The sequence below is a fragment of the Mizuhopecten yessoensis genome, unplaced genomic scaffold, assembly GCF_002113885.1.
Source record: "Mizuhopecten yessoensis strain PY_sf001 unplaced genomic scaffold, ASM211388v2 scaffold8949, whole genome shotgun sequence".
Classification (NCBI taxonomy): Eukaryota; Metazoa; Mollusca; class Bivalvia; order Pectinida; family Pectinidae; genus Mizuhopecten; species Mizuhopecten yessoensis.
In genome coordinates this window covers 107,726-130,346 of record NW_018407803.1, presented here as the reverse complement: position 1 = coordinate 130,346, position 22,621 = coordinate 107,726, and the positions used below count along the sequence as shown (strand labels likewise).

Below are 22,621 nucleotides of genomic sequence, written 5' to 3'. Positions count from 1 at the left end.
ATCGGTTTTTGATTCTGATCAGAAAACCAAGATGGCTGACAATCAGCAATCTTGAATTTGATAGGTAAAGTTTGTTAGCCCTATTTCTCCAAAAGTACTGGAGGGATCTTTCTCAAACTTCACATGAAGGTTCCCCATGATCCTTAGTTATGCATATCGTTTTTTGGGACTGATCACCAAAAGAGGATGGCCAACAGGCAGCCATCTTAAAATTGAAAGTTAAAGATTGTTAGCGCTATTTCTCAAAAAAAGTACTGGAGGTATCTTTCTCAAATTTCACATGAAGGTTCCCCATAGTCACTAGTAAAGCATATCGCTTTTTGATACTGATCAGAAAACCAAGATGTCCGACAACCAGCCATCTTGAATTTGAGAGTTAAAGTTTGTTAGCACTATTTCTCAAAAAGTACTGGAGGGATCTTTTTCAAACTTCACATGAAGGTTTCCAATGATCCTTAGTTATGCATATCCTTTTTTGTGAAAGATTGTTAGTGCTATTTCTCAGAAAGGACTGGAGTTAACTTTCTCAAATTTCACATGAAGGTTTCCCCATGGTCCCTTGTTATGCATATTGCTTTCTGATACTGATCAGAAAACCAAGATGGCCAATATGCGCCATCTTGAATTTATTGAGTTAAAGTTTGTTAGCACTATTTTCAGAAATTACTATATTGATCTTTCTCAAATTTCACATAAAAGATTCCAATGGTGGCTAGTTATGCATATCAAATTTTGACACTGATCGTTTAAACAAAATGGCTGATAGGCAGCCATCTTGGATTTGAAGGTTTGTTGTCGCTATTTTGCAGAAAGTACTAGATGGATCTTTCTTAAGTTTGCTATGTACGATCCCCTTGGTCTGTACTTGTGTATGTTTACTTCTGAGACTGATTGGTTAAGCAAAATTACTTACAAGTGGCCATCTTGGATTTTGATAGTATATTTGTTATTGCTATATCGCAGGAAGTGATGGAGGGATCTTTCTCAAATTTGATATGTATGCTCCCCTTGGTCGTCTTTGTGCTTGTTCAGTTTTGAGACTGATCGGATAAATAATATGACTGACTGGTGGCCATCTTGTTTTTTGACAGTGAATGTTTGTTATCGCTATTTCTCAGAAAGTACTGGATGGATCTTTCTAGAATTTGTTATGTATGTTCCCCTTGGTCATTTATTGTGCATGTTTACTTTTGTGACTGATGGAATAAACACAATTGTTGACAGGTGGCCATCTTGGATTTTGACAGTTAAAGTTTGTTATTGCTATAATTCTCAGAAAGTACTTTAGGGATCTTTGTCAAATTTGATATGTAGGTTCCCCTTGGTCTGTTGTTGTGCATGTTATATTTTGAGAGTGCATGATCATAAAAACAAGATGGCTGCAGGAAGAACTGAACAGGTCTTTCTCATATTGCAATGATCGGTTCTATTTCTTTCACATTTAGTACTAGTAAATATGTAAAACAACAAACTCACCTCAAAAGTTGTCTTTTATACAAGTATGAAGTTTAGATCAAAAGTTGCCTAGTAAGGTGCTTTTACTGTATACATGACACGATCAAACAGATAGAGAAAAGAAGAGAAATCATCGATCTAACATAGAACTAATGAAGATGGTACGATAGTGGGCGCCAAGATCCCTCTGGAATCTCTTGTTCACTTTTACTTTACATTTTCATTATTCTGGCATCTATTTCTTTGACAAACTATGATATATTTATTTCGTTTTTATCAATTGTGACTGTATATATAACACAAAAGATAAAAAAGCTTGCTAAGTCTGTTTACTGAAACAGAGAAAGTGTTAATTTTAGTTTTTTCCTAATACTTGAAATATGAAATGATATTAAGGTTGAACTGTACCTGATTTGAGATGACAACTCTTAGGTAGCAGTGTACAGTAGCGTACGATAGCCATGGGTGATATTTTTATACAATGAATAACCCCTGTAATATAACATGTATCAAAATTAAAAAAAAAAAACAGCACTAAAATTGGCATATACATGATGAAGTGGACTATGTGGGCTTCATAATTTAAAAAAAAAAATCGAATTTGGTTTGAGACTACAGTTTTGGGTATTTACAAATCTGTGTCTACACAACAGAAGCTACCTTTTCATGTAGTCTATTTTTGTACTCAGCACATGTGTAAATATTGTGAAAATTCCACCGGAATGACCTATGCTAAAACTAGAGTATTTAATGAGTAGGCGATATGTATTTTCAGACAGGTTTTAAGAGAAAAAAAATCTACTTGTGTCGGTCAAATTTTTGGGAAAAAATCATGATTTTTTGCATATTTTGGTGTATTTTGGTGTGGTAACCATGGTTTTCACAAGTCCCAAATCTGGGGAAAACAGTTTTTGAAAAAAAAACCGAGTCTTCTAAACAAAATGAAATCAAAATGTAGTTTATAAATATGTATATATATGTAGGTGTGTTGTGCAGGTTGAATTCACTATCCATGTTTTTGTGAAACATGTCCTTTATTTTTAAGGTCAAGCCATTTCTACTGTACACTGCTACCTTATATGTTAATGTTTTCCTAGCATCATGATTTTTTTTCTTTTAACAGACTGATCCAGGCTCTTCAACAAGGACCACTGATTCAGTTTCATCAAACCTGCCATCTGAGAAAAGGTAATTGTAATAGCTGGAATAGATTTGGAAAGTCTTATTATTCATATTGGAGAATACATTTATATATGATGAGAACAGACTTTTCATATGCACTTGAATGATAGGTTGTATTATTGTGTAGTCTGCATTGTCTTCTATTTTTAGCTCACCTGGCCCGAAGGGCCAAGTGAGCTTATGGCATGGTGCGGCGTCCGTCGTTCGTCCGCCGTCCGACCGTAGTCCGCCGTCAACTTTTTACTTTAAACAACTTCTTCTCAATAACCAAAAGGCCTAGGGTTATGATTTTGGCCAGAAGCATGCTGGGATGAAGGGCTACCAAGTTTGTTCAAATAAATGACCTCCATTAATTTTCAAGGTCACAGGGGTCAAATATGTTAAAATATTTAAGCAACTTCTTCTGAATAACCAAGAGGCCTAGGGTGATGATATTTAGCCTGTAACATGCTGGGATGAAAGGCTACCAAGTTTGTTCAAATAAATGACCTTGACTTATATTCAAGGTCACAGGGGGCAAATATGTTTAAAACCTTTAAACAACTTCTTCTGAATAACCAAGAGGACTAGGGTAATGATATTTGGCCAGTAACATGCTGGGATAAATGACCTTCATCAATGTTCAAGGTCACAGGGGTCAAATATGTTGAAAACATTTAAACAACTTCTTCTGAATAACCAAGAGGCCTAGGGTGATGATATTTGGCCAGTAACATGCTGAAATGAAGGGCTACCAAGTTTGTTTAAATAAATGACCTTGACTTATATTCAAGGTCACAGGGGGCAAATATGTTTAAAACCTTTAAACAACTTCTTCTGATAACCAAGAGGACTAGGGTAATGATATTTGGCCAGTAACATGCTGGGATAAATGGCCTTCATCAATGTTCAAGGTCACAGGGGTCAAATATGTTGAAAACATTTAAACAACTTCTTCTGAATAACCAAGAGGCCTAGGATGATGATATTTGGCCAGTAACATGCTGGAATGAAGGGCTACCAAGTTTGTTCAAATAAATGACCTCCATTAATTTTCAAGGTCACAGGGGTCAAATATGTTAAAATATTTAAGCAACTTCTTCTGAATAACCAAGAGGCCTAGGGTGATGATATTTAGCCTGTAACATGCTGGGATGAAAGGCTACCAAGTTTGTTCAAATAAATCACCTTGACTTATATTCAAGGTCACAGGGGTCAAATATGTTTAAAACCTTTAAACATCTTCTTCTGAATAACCAAGAGGACTAGGGTAATGATATTTGGCCAGTAACATGCTGGGATGAAGGGTTACCAAGTTTGTTCAAATGAATAATTTTCGCCCATATTCAAGGTCACCGTGGTCAATATATGTTTAAATCTTTAAATGATTTGTTCTGTATAACCAAAAAGTTCAGGGTACTGCTATTTTGCTAGAAGCATGCTGGGTTGGAAGACTATAAATTCTGTTCAACCTAATAACCTTGTTCGACATTCAAGGTCACAAGTGTCATATGTTTAAATATTTTAATAGGTTCTTATTAATCAAACACCAATATTCTGCCTGTAGTTGTATTTTAGTCCACTTATAAGATAACAAGTGTGAAATTAATACCAGGTGAGCGATTCAGGCCCATTAGGCCTCTTGTTCCATTCACACTTTTGTTTGAAGAGGCACCTAAAACATTTTGTTAATTGAACTGGCATGAAGTGTCTGTAAACAGAGGTATTTTGTTGGGTCCTTCTTCTATAATGTTTCTCTTTAAAATGCCTTCTTTAAAACTGAAATACCTTCGATCCTGATATTTGACTAGTATCTACACAGGAAAGAACTTTTATAAACTTTATTCATACTATGACCTGTATAATACCTACTGTCAAGGTCACGGTCAAGTATATTGAAAAGAGCTATGGCGAAACACTGCCCGTGTTTCCTTAAGACGGCATTTTTGAAAACAGAAAAAAATATTGATGATTTAATAATCTTTAGTAGCAAAAATGCATGGAATATATATAAATTGATTGAATATGAATTTTTGAACTGTTGAGATATTCGCTATCGTTAATATAATACTGCAAATATAGCCATATTCACTTTATCTATGAAAGTGAAGGGGTTTCCTAGACTTAAAAAAATACTTTCAATACTTTCCCATCCGAGAACCAACTTTTGACTAAACGTTTTGATTCCGTGATGTAATATGCAAAAACAAATTGTATGACCGAAAAGTGATCCTCCTTTGGGAAAGTTCTCAAAATAATGAAAAACTGGGTTGATCAAGTTTTTAAAACTGCGACAGATGTTTCTTGGGTTAAAGCATTTTGTATTTTCATTTTTGTGTATGTCCGATGTAGCCTTATGTGTAACACGGTTAGCTTGTGACCAGAATATGTGAATAGTGTAGGTTCAAATCACCATTCAGATATACTTTTTTATCTTTTTTTTTAAATATTTAGGCATGTGATCATTTTCCTCAATTAGGTGATAAATATTTTTCAAATCAATAGAACATTTTATTGATATTTTAATAACATACCTATTGATTTATCTTCTATGGAATCATGTCAACAAATCCCTGTTTGCGTGTACAGTACAGCTACTCTTTGTAGTTGAGACATCATTTTAAATATTTATGAATTGTTTTACCCTCCAATTGGCACTAGTATTTTTATTCATTATCTTAATGCAAACAAACGATGCCGAAAAACATAATATAATTGTTGAGTCAGAATAACTCAAACATTTTTAGATCTGTGCAAAACTTTATTAAATCCAGCAAGAGATTTTGAGTTCAAATTGTAATAACAATTGTATATAGTTATTGTCATTATTGTAATGTCATTTCAAATGTATATCGGGAGAAGGCGTTGATAAGTTGTTATAAAATGTGCCTAATCCCTTGTCTAATTTTGGCAATAAATATGTTGAAACTAAACAGAATAAAAACAAAGGCAAAGCAAAAAATATCACAAAGATATTACCGAACATGCGGGAAAATTCATTGTCGAGGCCAGTCTCATTTGTTTTAAATGCAGGAAGACTGCAGCACAAAGTTAGGAGCGCAATACACGTGTAAAACATGCTATTCAAAAGTTATATGTAATTTTATCATTCCAAGGTAAAGGAAGAACAAAATCAAGATGTGTGTTTTTAGGAAAACATGTAACGGCATGACGTAGCAGTAGTAATGAAAACTAAATCCTTTCAAACTTGTTGGTAATGATTGTACGATCTTGTGTTTAAACAGCAAAATGCGAAATACGCATTTTGTTGAGTCTTTATCGTGAAACGCATGTATTAGTGACCATGACCTTGAATTCGTCTGTTTCCAATAATCTATTCTTAGGCACGGGATTCCGATCGAGCTTCATGTATAGAAATACCTAAGGACGCGTCATGACAGTGCACGGTTGGAAGCATGCGCTGTAGTGCATCATAGCTTTGGGGAAATAGGCATAGCAACCCACCATAGCTCTTTCAGACAACTCTTTCACCACTGCAGACTGCTAAAGCGGTCCAGGGGTCGCAACCCCTACAACACTGCAGACCGCTTTAGCGGTCTCAGGTAATACCTCTATTTATACGATCTCCACTCAGATTGGCTGATAAATATGGCCAAATGACGTGTGCATCCTGGGACTACAGTACCTGTACTTTATAAATCTCTAGGTTTTGGGTATGTTTCAATGGAAATATCCGATGATTTCCCGATGTTTGTATATATATATAATGGCTTCCCCGAAAGTGAAAATAGAATAAATTTGGATCCAAAATGGCGACATCCGATGAAGATTCTGACTTTTCCGGGGACGAAATACTGGAAAAGCTTCAAAATTTTGACTTAGTGAATGTAAATGGAAGACAAAGACAGCAATTACTGAGAGAATGGAATGATACCATGGGGGATAGCAGTGATTCAGAAGCTGATTGGGACGGTTTTGAGCCAGAGGAAATATACAAAGGACCAACATACGAGGAGAACGATTGGGTGAAAATACAAACACCAAGAAATAACATTGATTTTCGTGAGAGAGTTGGGCCGACTCGTGTATTTGATACATCTGCTACAGCACTTGATTACTTCCAGTTCTACAGTGACGATCTGTTTGAAGAAATTGTGAATTTTACAAATTTGAATGCGGAAACGAAACGGAAACATTGCGGTGACAAAGGTATTTGTACACCGGTAACACTACCCGAAATGAAAGCATATTACGGTATGTTGATATTGATGGAAATATTACGGTATGTTGATATTGATGGAAATAATGCAATTTGAACATGATGAACTGTACTGGACAGAAAATACTAACATTTGGCTGGTTGGTTCAAAACTTGGAGAAGTAATGTCCCGTGACCGATTTATCCAAATCAAGAAATACCTTCAATTCAGCGATGATACAGGTGCAAATGCTAATGATAAACTCCATAAGATAAGATTCATGCTGGATCATTGTAGACAAGCATTTCAGAGGGAGTATTTGCCCCATAGGGAAATATCTGTAGACGAAGCAATGGTTCCATTCAAAGGCCGCCTGGGCATGAAACAGTATATGAAGGACAAGCCAGTAAAGTTTGTAATAAAGTTATGGATGGCGACTGATGCAGTTTCAGCTTATTGTTTGAATTATGAGGTGTATGTTGTGAAAAATTCAGACATTGTGAACAAAGTGTTTGGACTGTCCTCCAGAGTTGTGATTGAGGTGACAAAGTTTTTAGAAATGAAGGGGCATGTGATATTCACAGATAACTTTTATACCAGTCCATTTTTGGCAGACTATTTGTTGTCCAGGAACACTTACCTCTGTGGTACAATTCGATGCAACCGGAGAGGAATCCCGAAAAAACTTGTAGTGAAAAATCTCAGATGAGAAAAAAATTGAAAGGGGAAATTCTGATTGGCTGATGAATGGTAATCTGTTGGCTAGATGGTGGAAAGATAACAGAGTGGTTTCCTACTTGTCCACATTCCATGACCCAGAGGATGATCAGCTGGTGACAAGAATTAAGAACAAGGATGGCACAGATATTGCTGAAGTCCACACCTGTCCAGGCAGCTTATGCCCAGTACATGGGTGGAGTAGACCGACTCGAATAGATGACTTGTATCAACAAATCCAAGAAATGCATGAGATGGTATCACAAAATTGAAGTGAAACTGAGGGAATGTGCTGCTTATAATGCATACATTATTGAAGGTAACTTCATCCATCAGAGTCCCGCAAATCACAGGAAAAGAGATTTTATGACCTTCAAACTGGAGCTGGCCCACAGTCTTATTGGAGAATTCAGAAATGTTTTAGATAGTGTTTCAGGAGGCCTAGATCTGATGCAAACAACGATGCAAGAGTAGATGGTAATGGTCACTTGCCCATCGCCGCGGGAGGAAAAGACTGCCTTTGTGTTGTGTGCAACAGGAAGCATAGAAACTGCATGGCCAGTCACCCCGGTTCTGCAGTAAAGGACAATCCTTACAAACGCTCAAAAACAACCATGGCTTGTGAGAAATGTGGTGGTGCTTTGTACTGTAATGCACACAGCACATGTTACCATGATTTTCACACAAAAGTGTATTTTTGGTAATAGACTACATACACAGGTATGCTAACGAGCTTTCGAAGCACACCTGAGCTTACCTGACAATATTTTGTATACATGTAGAATGTGGACTAACCTGACTTTGGCAACATTTCTAGCTTCAGAACACTTGTTATGAATTTATTGAAAAAATTAAAAAGAAAGCCGATATTTTCAATCAGTTTATTCATGAGTCTTTGGAACTGTACCTTGATTTTTCATGATGGATGTTAATGAGATTTACCTGTGAATACATTACAAAATACCAGGTAAAAGATGAGTTGAGCTTAGAAAATTGTCTTTATTTTATTTTAAACATTAATTGCAGTGGAAACAACTAAAGAAATATATATATTGAACTTATACAAGTAAAAAGGTATACAAATTACCTGTAACTTACCTTTATAACACCTGTTAGACACTTTAGTACAAGTAAACATCCGAGTTGACAAATATTAAAAAAAAGAAAAAGTATTTTATCATATCAAATCAAACATTATTATGAGTTATTATGAGTTCTATATTTTACAGTAATTTATTTTAGCATATGTTATAACGAGGGGGTGGGTACTTGAGGGATAAGGGGTAAAATAACTTTTTCTACAATGTTTGAAGAAGAACTTGAAACTTTTCAACATGGTAGATATATGTATGGAGGAGTGCACAACACTTTCGGATTTTTGAATATGACCCCCAGGGGCAGGGACAGAGGGGGTTGAAATATTGCGCAGGCCCCAATAAAAGGAACATAGTAATAAATGTTTAAAATCCTTCTCTTCCAGTGCCATTAGAGGAATTTGTGTAAAGCATTCTTTGGCACAGGGGATTCAATTTTGTATAAACAGAGGATGTGCCCCCCCCCCTCCCCCATCCCCTAGGGCCCTACAGGGAAATGAAGGTAAATGTTTAAAATCTGTTTGATTGGGGGGATAAAAACCAAATTTTATTTAGAGCAGCCGATTTTGTCCAGTAGGGGAACTTGAGGTTATTCTTTCAAGCCCTTCTTTTTCAGTTTGATTGGAGGGATTTCAACAAAATTTTGTGGAGAGCATTGTTGGGCAAAGGGGACTCAATTTTGTATAAATGAAGGGTTGCTATTTGGAGGCAGAGGGGTGGGGCCAAACAGGCGAAATTGAGGGGAAGGTTTAAAATCACCGAAATTCATGGGGTCAGAAAGAAGGGACCTAATAAAGTACGGGTGTTTGTGAGAGACAGAGTCAATATTTGGAAATAGTTGCAGTATTATATTTAATGAGAATATTTGCCCATGGTTGCTTTATTATCCAGGTGAGCTATACAGGCCCTCTTGTTATCTCTATTTCACAGAAAGTACTGGAGGGATCTTTCTCAAATTTCATATGTACATTCTCCTTTGTTAAAAACAATCCTGATAATTTATCTCTCATTGACAGCACTTGATAGCATTTTTGCATATATTTAAGCAATTCTTATACAATTATATTTGCCAAAGTAGCAAATAACATATGACATTATGAGGTTTAAGTTAATATACAAGATTCCCATTTAGGATTTCCAACATGGGAATGTGTAATAGTACTTGTAAGGAAAATGAAGAGCAAAGAAGGAACTGTGAAAGATGATCTGTTGTAGGTCCGATAATGATCATTTGATTGTCACTCATTATATATAGGGCTTTGGATGTAGGATCCCTACCAAGTTTCAAAATCACAGATATTTTCAAAGAATCTGAACACTGATCAATCTCTAAATACACACTTGTTTTCAAGGGAAGTGTTTATGATTGAGAAACCCTTAAGAAATAAGTCCAATCTGATTAAATTCAGACCTCTCAAGACCGCTTCCTATAAAGCATTATGAATTGCTTGTGAAAAGTATAAGAACATTGGACAGAGGTAAATGACAAATTGTATGAAGAGGTGAAACGAGTGTTTGTCAAGTTTTAAAGTGACCTACTAGTAACATACTTATAGCAAATGGGAAGCTAAATAGCTATTTATGAATAAGTCCTCCCTGTATTCTTTTAAACATGGAGATGTATATTGGTATATTTTTTTTTAGGCCAAGCACAAGGACCCGTTCTGACTGCATAAAAGTTGTCTTCCATGCTGTGTTTTCTCCTTCACTTCTGAATGATGCTGATGCTGAAGGAGGTGCATACTTATGCTTATCACAAAATGATTCACAAATTAAAATGGACATAGTGAAGTAAGTATCTTCAATCAACTTTTTGTTTAAGTAACGTCTATTTTGCTATATTAAGGCCTACAGTTATTAGGGTCTATGTATAAGCCCTGTAGTGAATCACCTTGTCCATCTGTATGCCTGCTTGTTTTCCTCTATTCATTTTTCATTTCAGTGCAGTAACTGATTTCAGTATCCAATTATGATATGATCAATATACAGAGATTAAGGCCATGTTTTAATTTGAGCAATATCTGTGCATAAATATATTTGCATGCTTCATTCTGATTAACGATGGTTTTCGCACAGTAATATTGTCAAATATAGAACTATAGTCCACCTGTGGTTATAAAGTAGTCACCTATGGGAAATCATGATGTTGGCTGCTTAATCAAGGTTTAAGTAAAGGACATAACACTTTTATATTTTTGAACATTTTTCTTTTTTTTCCCAATGAGCAATACTCATTGTATTAATCCATTACTCATAACATGTGTATGTAAATCTTCAAAATACAAAATATAACTTTATCGGTACAAACTTTATCCTAAATAAAATAATCTCTTGCAATATTATGTATTATAGTTAAATATTTTTTCTGTATGTTTTAACATTTTAGTCCTACTAGATAATTCCTGATTATTATAACAATACATGTACACATTACTTTCAAAGTAACTGTTCTTGCATGTGGTTCATATTAATACCAAAGTATGGTAATATTTAGTTCTACACCTGATTAGATTTTGGTGTCATTGGTCAATGATAAAAGGTCAAAGATCTCAGTCAAAGATCATGCTAGACCATTTTTAGCTCACCTGGGCCGAAGGGCCAAGTGAGCTTATGGAATGGTGCGGCGTCCGTAGTCCGTCGTCCGTCCGTCTGTCGTCAACATTTTACTTTACACAACTTCTTCTCAGTAACCATAAGGCCTAGGGTGATGTTATTTGGCCAGAAGCATGCTGGGATGAAGGCCTAACAAGTTTGTTCAAATAAATGACCTTCATCCATTTTCAAGGTCACAGGGGTCAAATATGTGTAAAACATTTAAACAACTTCTTCTGAATAACCAAGATGCCTAGGGTGCCTAAATTTGGCTAGTAACATGCGGGGATAAAGGGCTACCAAGTTTGTTCAAATGAATGACCTTGACTTATATTCAAGGTCACAGGGGGCAAATATGCTTAAAACCTTTCAACAACTTCTGAATAAAAGATAGGCCTAGGGTGATGATATTTGGCCAGAAGCATGCTGGGATGAAGGCCTAACAAGTTTGTTCAAATAAATGACCTTCATCCATTTTCAAGGTCACAGGGGTCAAATATGTTAAAAACCTTTCAACAACTTCTTCTGAATAACCAATAGGCCTAGGGTGATGATATTTGGCCAGTAACATGCTGGGATGAAGGGCTACCAAGTTTGTTAAAATAGATGACATTGATTTATATTCAAGGTCACAGGGGTCAAATATGTTTAAAACCTTTAAACTACTTCTTCTGAATAACCAAGAGGCCTAGGGTGCCTAAATTTGGCCAGTAACATGCTGGGATAAAGGGCTACTAAGTTTGTTCAAATAAATGACCTTGGTTTATATTCAAGGTCACAGGGGTCAAATATGTGTAAAACATTTAAACAACTTCTTCTGAATAACCAATAGGCCTAGGGTGATGATATTTGGCCAGTAACATGCTGGGATGAAGGGCTACCAAGTTTGTTCAAATAAATGACCTTGACTTATATTCAAGGTCACGGGTCAAATATGCTTAACACCTTTCAACAACTTCTTCTGAATAAAAGATAGGCCTAGGGTGATGATATTTGGCCAGAAGCATGCTGGGATGAAGGCCTAACAAGTTTGATTAAATAAATGACCTTGATTTATATTCAAGGTCACAGGGGTCAAATATGTTTAAAACATTTAAACAACTTATACTGAATAACCAAGAGACCTAAGGTGGTGATATTTGGCCAGTAGCATGCTGGGATGAAGGGCTACCAAGTTTGTTCAAATGAATGACCTTGACCCACTTTCAAGGTCATTTGGTCAGATGTCTTTAAAATCTTCAAACAACTTCTTCTCAATAACCAAAAGGCCCAGGGTACTGATATTGGGCCTGTAGCATGCTGGGATGAAGGGCTACCAAGTTTATTCAAATGAATGACCTTGACCAATTTTCAAGGTCACAGGGGTAAAATGTTGTAAAATCTTCAAGCGACTTCTTCTCAATAAGCAAAAGGGCCAGGGTACTGAAATTCGGCCTGTAGCATGCTGGGATAAAGGATTACCAAGTTAGTTCAAATGAATGACCTTGACCAACTTTCAAAGGTCAAAGGGGTAAAATGTCATAAAATCTTAAAACAGCTTCTTCTCAATAACCAAAAGGCCCAGGGTACTAATATTGGGCCTGTAACATGCTGGGATGAAGGGCTACCAAGTTTGATCAAATGAATGACCTTGACCAACTTTCAAGGTCACAGGGGTCACATGTCGTAAAATCTTCAAGCGACTTCTTTTCAATAAGCAAAAGGGCCAGGGTACTGAAATTCGGCCTGTAGCATGCTGGGATGAAGGACTACCATGTTTGTTCAAATGAATGACCTTGATCCACTTTCAACCTTATGTCCTTGTTCGACAATCAAGGTCAGAGGCGTCATATGTTTAAATCTTTTAAAAGGTTCTTATGAAATCTTAAGATTACAAGTGTTAGACTAATAACAGGTGAGCGATGCAGGCCCATTGGGCCTCTTGTTAAAGTAAGAAGTTTGTGTAAAAGATATCTCATAAACCTCTCAACTAATTAGTTTTATTTTTAGCCCACCAACATCTGATGGTGGGCTATTCAAATCACCCTGCGCCCGTGGTCCGTCGGTCGTCCATCGTCCGTCGTTAAACAATTCTTGTTATCGGTATTTCTCAAGAAGTACCAGAGGGATCTTTCTCATATTTTATATGCAGATTCCCCTTAGTCCTTTACTGTGCAGGGCAACTTTTAAGACTGATCGGATAAACAGGCAGCCATCTTGGATTTTTATATTGAAAGTTTGTTATCGCTATTTCTCAAGAAGTACCAGAGGGATATTTCTCAAATTTTATATGAAGGTTCCACTTGGTCCTAAGCTGTGCAGGGCAACTTTTGAGACTGATCAAAAAAACAACATGGCCATCAGGCAGCCATCTTGGATTTTGATAGTGAAAATTTGTTATCGCTATTTCTCCGAAAGTACTTGAAATTTTATATGTAGGTTCCCCTTGGTCCTTAGCTGTGCAGGGCAACTTTTTAGACTGATCGGATAAACAACATGGCCGACGGGCTGCCATCTTGGATTTTGATAGTATAGGTTTGTTACCGCCTTTTCTCCGGAAGACCTAGAGGGATCTTTCTTAAATTTTATGTTNTAAAAACAAAATGGATTAAAAGAAGAACTAAACAGATCTTTCTCATATTGCAATGATCGATTCTATTTCTTTCACATTAAGTACTGTACTAGTAAATATGTGAAATGACAAACTCACTTTGAAGGTTGGCTTTCATACACATCAGTATTATGTTTAGATCAAAAGTTACCTCAAGGTGCATTTACTGTTAACATGACTTGATCAAACAGATTAGAGGAAAGAAGAGAAAAGATCGAACTGACAAAGAACTAATGAAGATGGTACAAAGGTGGGCACCAAGATCCCTCTGGGATCTCTTGTTTTGAGACTGATCTGATAAACAACATGGCCGACAGGTAGCCATCTTTGATTTTGATATTGAAAGTTTGTTATCGCTATTTCTCAAGAAGCACTAGAGGGATCTTTCTCAAATTTTATATGTAGGTTCCCCTTGGTCCTTAGCTGTGCAGGGCAACTTTTGAGACTCATCGGATAAACAACATGGCCGACAGGCAGCCATCTTGGATTTTGATATTGAAAGTTTGTTATCACTATTTCTCAAGAGGCACTTAAGGGGTCTTTCTCAAAAATTTTATGTAGGTTCCCCTCACTCCAAAGCTGTGAGTCCAATTTTTGAGACTGATCGGATAAACAACATGGCCGACAGGCAGCCATCTTGGATTTTGATAGTGAAAGTTTGTTATCACCATTTCTCAAGAAGTACCAGAGGGATCTTTCTCAAATTTTTTATGCGAGTTCCCCTTAGTCCATTGCTTTGAAGGGCAATTTTTGAGACTGATCGGATAAACAACATGGCTGACAGGCAGCCATCTTTGATTTTGATATTGAAAGTTTGTTATCGCTATTTCTCCGAAAGTACTTGAAATTTTATATGTAGGTTCCCCTTGGTCCTTAGCTGTGCAGGGCAACTTTTATGACTGATCGGATAAACAACATGGCCGACAGGCTTCCATCTTGGAATTTGATGTGTAGGTTTGTTACAGCCTTTTCTCCGGAAGACCTAGAGGGATCTTTCTTAAATTTTATATGTAGGTTCTCCTTGGTCCTAGCTGTGCAGGGCAAATTTAGAGACTGATTGGATAAACAACATGGCCGACAGGCAGCCATCTTGGATTTTGATAGTGAAAATTTGTTATCGCTATTTCTCCGAAAGTACTTGAAATTTTATATGGAGGTTCCCCTTGGTCCTTAGCTGTGCAGGGCAACTTTTGAGACTGATCAAAAAAACAACATGGCCATCAGGCAGCCATCTTGGATTTTGATAGTGAAAGTTTGTTATCGCTATTTCTTGGGAAGTACCAGAGGGATCTTTCTCAAATTTTATATGTATGTTCCCCTTGATCTCTCGTTGTGCATGTTATGTTTTGAGACTGATCATAAAAACAAAATGGATTAAAAGAAGAACTAAACAGATCTTTCTCATATTGCAATGATCGATTCTATTTCTTTCACAGTAAGTACTGTACTAGTAAATATGTGAAATGACAAACTCACTTTGAAGGTTGGCTTTCATACACATCAGAATTATGTTTAAAACAAAAGTTACCTCAAGGGGCATTTACTGTTAACATGACTCGATCAAACAGGTTAGAGGAAAGAAGAGAAAAGATCACACTGACAAAGAACTAATGAAGATGGTACAAAGGTGGGCACCAAGATCCCTCTGGGATCTGTTGTTAACTCACCTAGTCGAAAGGGCCAAGTGAGTTCATGCTGTGGCATGGTGTCAGTCATAAGTCAGTCATCCATCCATCAACACTTTCCTTTAACTTTAAGCAACTTCTTGATAACCAAACGGCCTAGGGTGTTGATATTTGGCCAGTGGCATGATGGGATGAAGGGCTGTCAAATTTATTCAAATTGACTTTGACCCATTTCAAGGTCACAAGGGGTCAAATATGTTGAAATCTTTAAATAAGTTCTTGTCTTTAAAAACTTTGAACAAGTTTTCTATCTCACCTGGCCTGAAGGGACAAGTGAGCTTACACCGTTGTACAGCGTCCCTCAACCATCATCCATCGTCGTCGTCCATGAACATTTTATTTTAAAACCCTATTGGTCCTTAACGATTCAGTGGATTTTGACCAAATTTTTGCTTGAGCATCATCTGCCAAAGGGATCTCAATTTTATATTAATGTAGGATAGGGACCTTCTAAGGGCAGAATGGCTGGGACAAATAAGGTGAAAAGAGGTAAATCTTCAAAAATCTTCACCTTCTCAACCAATGGAAGGATTTTGACCAATGTTTTATAAACAGAGGGTGTGGCCCCCCAGAGAGGCAGTGCCAAGTAGGGGAAATAAAGGATTTTTTTTCTCTTTTTGTATATTTAATTCGATTAAAACCAAACGTGGTCAGGAGCATCCTTAGGGAAAAAGGGCTCAATTTTGTATAAACTGAGACTGTGGCTCACCTTCGGGGCAAAATGGTGGGACCCTTCAGGGGAGGTAGAGGAAACAAATTTAAAAATCCTTTTTCTTTGTACCAATGAAGACATTTTAAATAGACTTGTTCTAGAGCATCTTTAGACAAAGGGGATTCAATTTTGTATAGATGGAGGATGTGAAGGGATTTTTAAAAACCAAATGTGGTCTAAAGCATCCTTAGGGAAAAAGGACTCAATTTTGTATAAATGTGGCTTTGCCACCCTATGGGACAAAAGGGTGGGCCCAATAGGGGAATAGAAGAAAGAAGAAAAAGTTAAAAATCCTTCTCCTTTTTGTACCAATGACCGGATTTTTAACGAAACTCATTCTAGCTAGAGCATCTTCGGGCAAAGGGGATTCAATTTTGTATAAATCAAGGTAAGGCTCCCAGTTTGGGTCAGAGGCCCAATAGGGGAAGGTATTTAAACCAAATGTAGTCTGGAGCATCCTTAGGCTAAAAAGATTCAATTGTGTATAAGCTGAGGCTGTGGCCACCATTCCGGGCCAAAGGGTGGGGCCAAATAGGGGAAAAGAGGGATAAATTTGAAATCCTTTTCCTTAATATTGTTTGATGTGCTTCCCCTCTCCCCTTCGGGGCAGAAGGGTGGGGACCGATAGGAGAATAGAGGAAAATTTTTAAAATCCTTTCACTTTTGTACCAATGAATGGATTTGAACAAATCTTGTTCTTGAGCATATTTTGGCAAAGTGAATTAAATTATGTATAAACGGGAGAAGTGGCCCCCAAATACCTGCCATAACCGCAGATACACTGAAAGAGAGTAATGACCCTTTATTGAAAATAAAAAAGAGAGTCATTATGTGTGGCGTTTTTTTTTCAACAAATATATGAAAAGTAGATATTAAATTAGAAATTTATTATTTTGATGATGCAAAAGGTACATTCTACAGCAAGAACATTCATTGATAGAGCTGTAGCGAGTATCCGAATACTCAAATATCCATGGGTAAAACCTGAAAAACAAGTACGAATAATCGTTTTATCTGAGGTCGGTAGATCGCGATCTTTGTGAAAGTGTTAACCCTTAGGCTGCTACATTTCTATGTAATGGGACGCCACTGCTGAATTAATTATTGAAATATAAATTAATATACTTAATTTTTCAAATGCGCATAACTTGAAAAATATTTGTTATATGTGAATAAAAGTTATAGATACCTATCGGAGATACGGGTGCCCTATAGTAATCACTCTGTCTGTCTGTCTGTCTGTTTGTCCGTCCACAAATTTTGTTCCTGGCTGATAACTTTGGTATTTATTGACCGATGTACATGAAACTTGGTCAAGATGTTCAGTTCACAAAAATACACATTGAGGTAAAAAGTCAAGGTCATTAGGTTCAAATGTCAAGGTCAAATTTTACATCTATTCACTGATGAACATTTTGTTATGACATTATGAAGCAAAGTTGATCAGAATTAAACAAAGAGTCAACTGACCTAAGGTCAAAGGTCATCGGGTCAGGGGTCAAGGTCAAATTTTGTAGCTTTTCACTGGTGAACATTTCGCTATGACATTATGGAGCAAAGTTGTTCGGAATTAAACAAAGAGACACACTGAGGTAAAAAGTCAAGGTCAAAGGTCAAGGTCATTAGATTCAAAGGTCAAGGTCAAATTTTGCATCTTTTCACTGATGAACATTTTGTTATGACATGATGAAGTAAAGTTTATCAGAATTAAACAAGGAGTCAACTGACCAAAGGTCAAAGTCATTGAGTCAAAGGTCAAGGTTAAATTTTGTATATTTTTACTGGTGAACATTTCACTATGACACTTTGAAGCAATGTTGCTCAGAATTAAACAAGGTGCCAATTGACCAAAGGTCAAGGTCACTGGGTCAAAGGTGAAGGTTAAATTTTGTACCTTTTCCCTGATGAACATTTTGTTATGACATTATGAAGCAATGTTGTTCAGAACTTAACACAGAGTCAACTGACCTTAGGTCCAGGTTACGGGGTCCAAAGGGTCAAGGTCAAGTTTTGTATTTTTCACTGATGAACATTTTGTTATGATATTAAGAAGCAAAGTTGGTTGGAATTAAAGAATAAGTCAACTTACCAAAGATCAGGGTCACTGGGTTAATGGTCAAGGTCATTTGGGTCCAAAGGTCAAAGACAAAGTGGATCTCTGACTTTGACCCTGGCTCTTTAAGGAGAAGGTATATAAGGTGAAATAAAACAAATCAAAGCTAACAAATGAGTATTGCACCAGTATTTACATTTCTGTTAGCCCAGTAAATATGGAGGTGGAAGGAAACAAGACTTACATCATAGTACATGTAAAATGTATATTTTGCTTCCTTGCAATTTTTTTGAAGTCCAAATATCAAACGTCAAGCCCAGCTATATGGGCAGATTGCTTCTTGATGATTATGGGGGATATATTGCCACAAGACGGGGCCCTTACTGACCTGTCAGTGTTCTAGTTTATATTAACATTTTCGATTCTAAAGTTGCTTCAGTATTTACATGTACAGGTGGTAGTAAAGGTAGGAAAAGGTCAAACTTTTAATTAATCAGATTCAAGCACCAGAAAGATCATTTTAAAATTGATTTTGTCAGCAAATTTGATTGGAAAATGATAACAGAGATTATAAACTTCATTTATGACATAAGACGCTGTACATTTACACGGAGATTCTCAGGTAAAAAAGGTCAGGTATTTCATCAAGAATTGCATGAGATTTGCTACAGGTTTCAGGTCATCATTCAATATATTTATTGTCACAGTCGGAATATAGATATATCTTAGCTACGGTCTAGTTTATGATTGAATCATCGATAAAAAGTTTGAAGAAACAAATCGGCTCAAAACGTATCAATGTCAATGTTCAATTCGGCCTCACCTGCAGACGACATGTGCGCTTTGGTCCGCCGATATTTTCATGTTTGCGTAGGGCACAAAGTCGTTCATTGGAAAGTTACATATAATGTTACACCGAAGTATTTCCACATCAACCATGTCAAACCCTTTAAAACCTTTATTATCATCGTAGGTGACGATGGAGAATAAATGTTTACCATCATATTCATCACTTCAATCTACACGTCCGCCATTTTTATGACTTTTTTTCCGATTTGAAATTCTCTCGCACACTTCGATTATTACTAGGGTAGATTGCCGGGAATATCGAAAGTAATGACAAAACAACCAGTCAGAAGCCTTCTACTATACGCTTTCGGGTTTGGTATAGCAACAGTCTGCTTTCACACTTCCTGTTTACTGATCAAAAACCTACAGACCGCGCGCCACTATTGTGGTGCGTAGCACTGACAGTCCGACTTTTCGAAACGACTATTGTGGCGCGTAGCAGCCTAAGGGTTAAAACAATTGAATTTTTCATATAAAAAGCACAAAACCCCTCCAAATAAACCTTTTTCGTAGTATTGTGTGTACCGATATCTGAAATTAATGTACTAGAAGTAAATAAAAAAACCTATGTAAACTGTAAGGCTAGTGGTAGCGTTGTTTTCGAATTAAAATATAGCGTGAAAATTATTTTCACTTTGTTACAACTTTCTTAAAAATGAATCTATTTAAAAATTAAATGATCAGTTTCGTCTTATTTACATGAAAAGTAAAGTTTGAATTGTAATTATTTGAACATCAGGATGATGACATCATATTGTTGTCTGCAAAATGGCTAAGCTGCCCTATCGAAATGCTCCGGCAAATATCACTTCGAAAGTTTGGCAGTATTTCGGTATCGCAATTAAAGATGACAAGGAGGCAATTTGTAAAACTTGTCACATGGAAACGGCGTATACGGGAGGAACCACAAATTTGTCAAATCATATGAAAAAACACCATGGAATCGACCCACTGTCGAAAGGTTAGAACTTTTTACAATCAAAATTAACAAACATCATTTTGTGTATGCAAGTTTGCCATTTATTTGTCTGAAAACAGTGCGATGTCAATGTAATTAACTATATTTTAAAATGGCTTTGGGCCTAGGAATTTTTTAGCCGGTCATTTCGTACCCATTCCCTTTCGTATCCCCATTTGTAAATCCTTTTTTCGTACTTTGTGTTTTGACATTTCGTAGCCATTGATGTTTTTAGCTAGCTATCTCTAGCGACATGAAACATGTTACTGTACATGTATTTACACATTCATAGGTTCATTTTTCTTTGTTATTTTCACCTTTAATGATAATAAAACATTATGTTGTTAAAATAATTCCTGTTTATTTCAAAGCATGTATTTGTAATCAGACTGTTTTGTATGGTATTAGAATGATAAAGTTGATCACAGGATAACAATACAAATATATCTATATAGTCACTATTAAGACTTTATCATTGTAATGGGATTCGTGGTTCGATCTGTGAATCGTTAGACCAGACTGGTGGATCGAATCGGATCGCCACCAGCCTGGCAATCCACAGCCCTATATAAATCATTGACAACTCTTGTTGTATTCAGATGTAGTAGATTATACAGCAGCTAATACACTTGCTGGTGGTTGATATTCTTGACAAGAATTACATTGATTAAATTCACAACTGAGCAGGGCACTCAAAGTGTAATTATGCAAATCTAATCAGTGTGTATTTTTTTACAATGGAGAAAGCTCTTTCTGAGTCTGTATAACTATTTGGAAGTTCAAACAGTGTTTTTGTCAGTCTAGACAACACATGAAATGTTGGTTTCTGAGTCAAGATGTCTTTGACTACTCATTTTTCCCCAAAACAGTTAAATCATTTCATCATTTTCACATGCTGGAATTTCACCAACAGGGGCTAGTTGATAGTCTGAAGACTGTTCTTCCAACATATCTAGCTGATCCTTATCCACAATACCTGGGAATCTCTTCTCCAAATTCAAAAATAAAAAATAAAAAGATTTGTCAACAAAGAAAAAATAATTTGCACCAGATCGAACTGAAATAGGTGATTTACAAAGAGTGCAGTATGCATCATTTGGTCCATGATCACTGGGCTTTATCTACTGAAACTCATTTTCCCACAACATTTGATATGTGCACAAATATCTTTTCGTTTTAGAATTTGGTGTAGTAGAACCTGCAGGTCCCAATAACAACATCTTCCTTCCAGAAGACATACCTTCCAAATGCAATCTTTTGAAACAGTTGAAATTGAAATCCGGGTCAAAATCGTAACCTGGCATGTGAAGTTGATAATTCAGGTAAAGGGCTAAAATTGGGTCACTTTGCAGGTGAGCCCCCCCCCCCCCCCCCCTCCCCTAGGGGCAGAAGTGCTGGGCCTAATAGGGGAAATACAGGAAATTCTTTCTCTTTCTGTACAAATGAAGGGATTTAAACCAAATGTGGTCTGAAGCATCCTTAAGGAAAAAGGACTTAATTTTGTAAAAACTGAGGCTGTTGCTCTCTTTGGGGCAGAGGGGTGGGGCCCAATAAGGAAATACAGGAAAAAGTTAAAACTCATTCTCCTTTTGTATCAATGAAGGGATTTGAACCAAACTTGATCATGTTTGAACAAGGGGATTCAATTTTGTATAAATCGAGGATGTGGTGCCCCTTGGGGCCGAGGGGCAGGGCTTAGTAGGGGAAGAAGAGGAAAATCTTTTTCCTTTTGGCCAAATGAAGGGATTTAACCCAGATGTGGTCTGTAGATTCCTTAAGGAAAGGAGACTCAATAGGTCTGTGTCCCCCCCCCCCCCTTTTTGGGGCGTCAGGGACATACCGAAGCCCTTAAAAATGGTAGTTGTTATTCCCTGATTAACGTTCAGCATTTAGAGTAATGACAACTACTGGTTCACCCGTTGTCAGTTTAATGTGACCGGGCAGAATGCTATGCTGGGTACCTTCGGCATGGTATTTCATCGAGATAGCACTATCACAAGGAGGCAATTACATCAACATACCCTGTCTCCGGCACACATACAAACATGCATGCTTACACAACACATATGGAGGCACGTCCTTAAATGACCTTAGCTGTTAATAGGACGTTTAACAGAATAAAACCAAATGCCTTTGGGGTAGAAGGGTTGGGGCCCAAAAGTTGAAATAAAGGAAAATGCTTAAGTTACCTATCCTTTTGTACCAATGAAAAGATTTGAACCAAAACTTGTTCTTCAGCATCTTTGGACAAAGGGGCCCAATAGGAGAAAAACAGAAAAAATATTTCTCCTTATATACAAATGAAGGGATTTAAACCAAATGTGGTCTGGTCAGCATCCCTAGGGAAAGAGAATTCAATTTTGTATAAAATGAGGCTTTGGCCCCCTTTGGGAGGGGTGCACCATTTAGAGGATATAGAGGAAAATATTTAAATCTCTCCTTTTGTACCAATGAAAGGATTTGAACCAAACTTGTTCTAGAGCATGTTTGAGCAAAGAGGATTCAATTTTTTATAAGCATAGTAATTGGTTCCTTGGGGGCAGAGGGACAGGACTCAATAGCGAAAATAGAGGTAAAACTTTTAAAAGCTTTCTC

At 36.8% G+C, this 22,621-nt stretch overlaps 1 protein-coding gene across 1 annotated transcript in view; it reads left to right on the top strand.

The window, feature by feature from the left end:
- LOC110456917 (E3 ubiquitin-protein ligase rnf213-alpha-like) overlaps positions 1–22,621 on the top strand; it is a gene marked incomplete at its 3' end in the record, with an annotated part of 132,105 nt that overhangs the window by 7,282 nt on the left and 102,202 nt on the right. The window contains exons 4-5 of the mRNA XM_021507975.1: positions 2,579–2,643; positions 10,232–10,378. Of these exons, the coding sequence (XP_021363650.1) occupies positions 2,579–2,643; positions 10,232–10,378 (212 nt within the window). The remainder of the gene's footprint in view (positions 1–2,578; positions 2,644–10,231; positions 10,379–22,621) is intronic.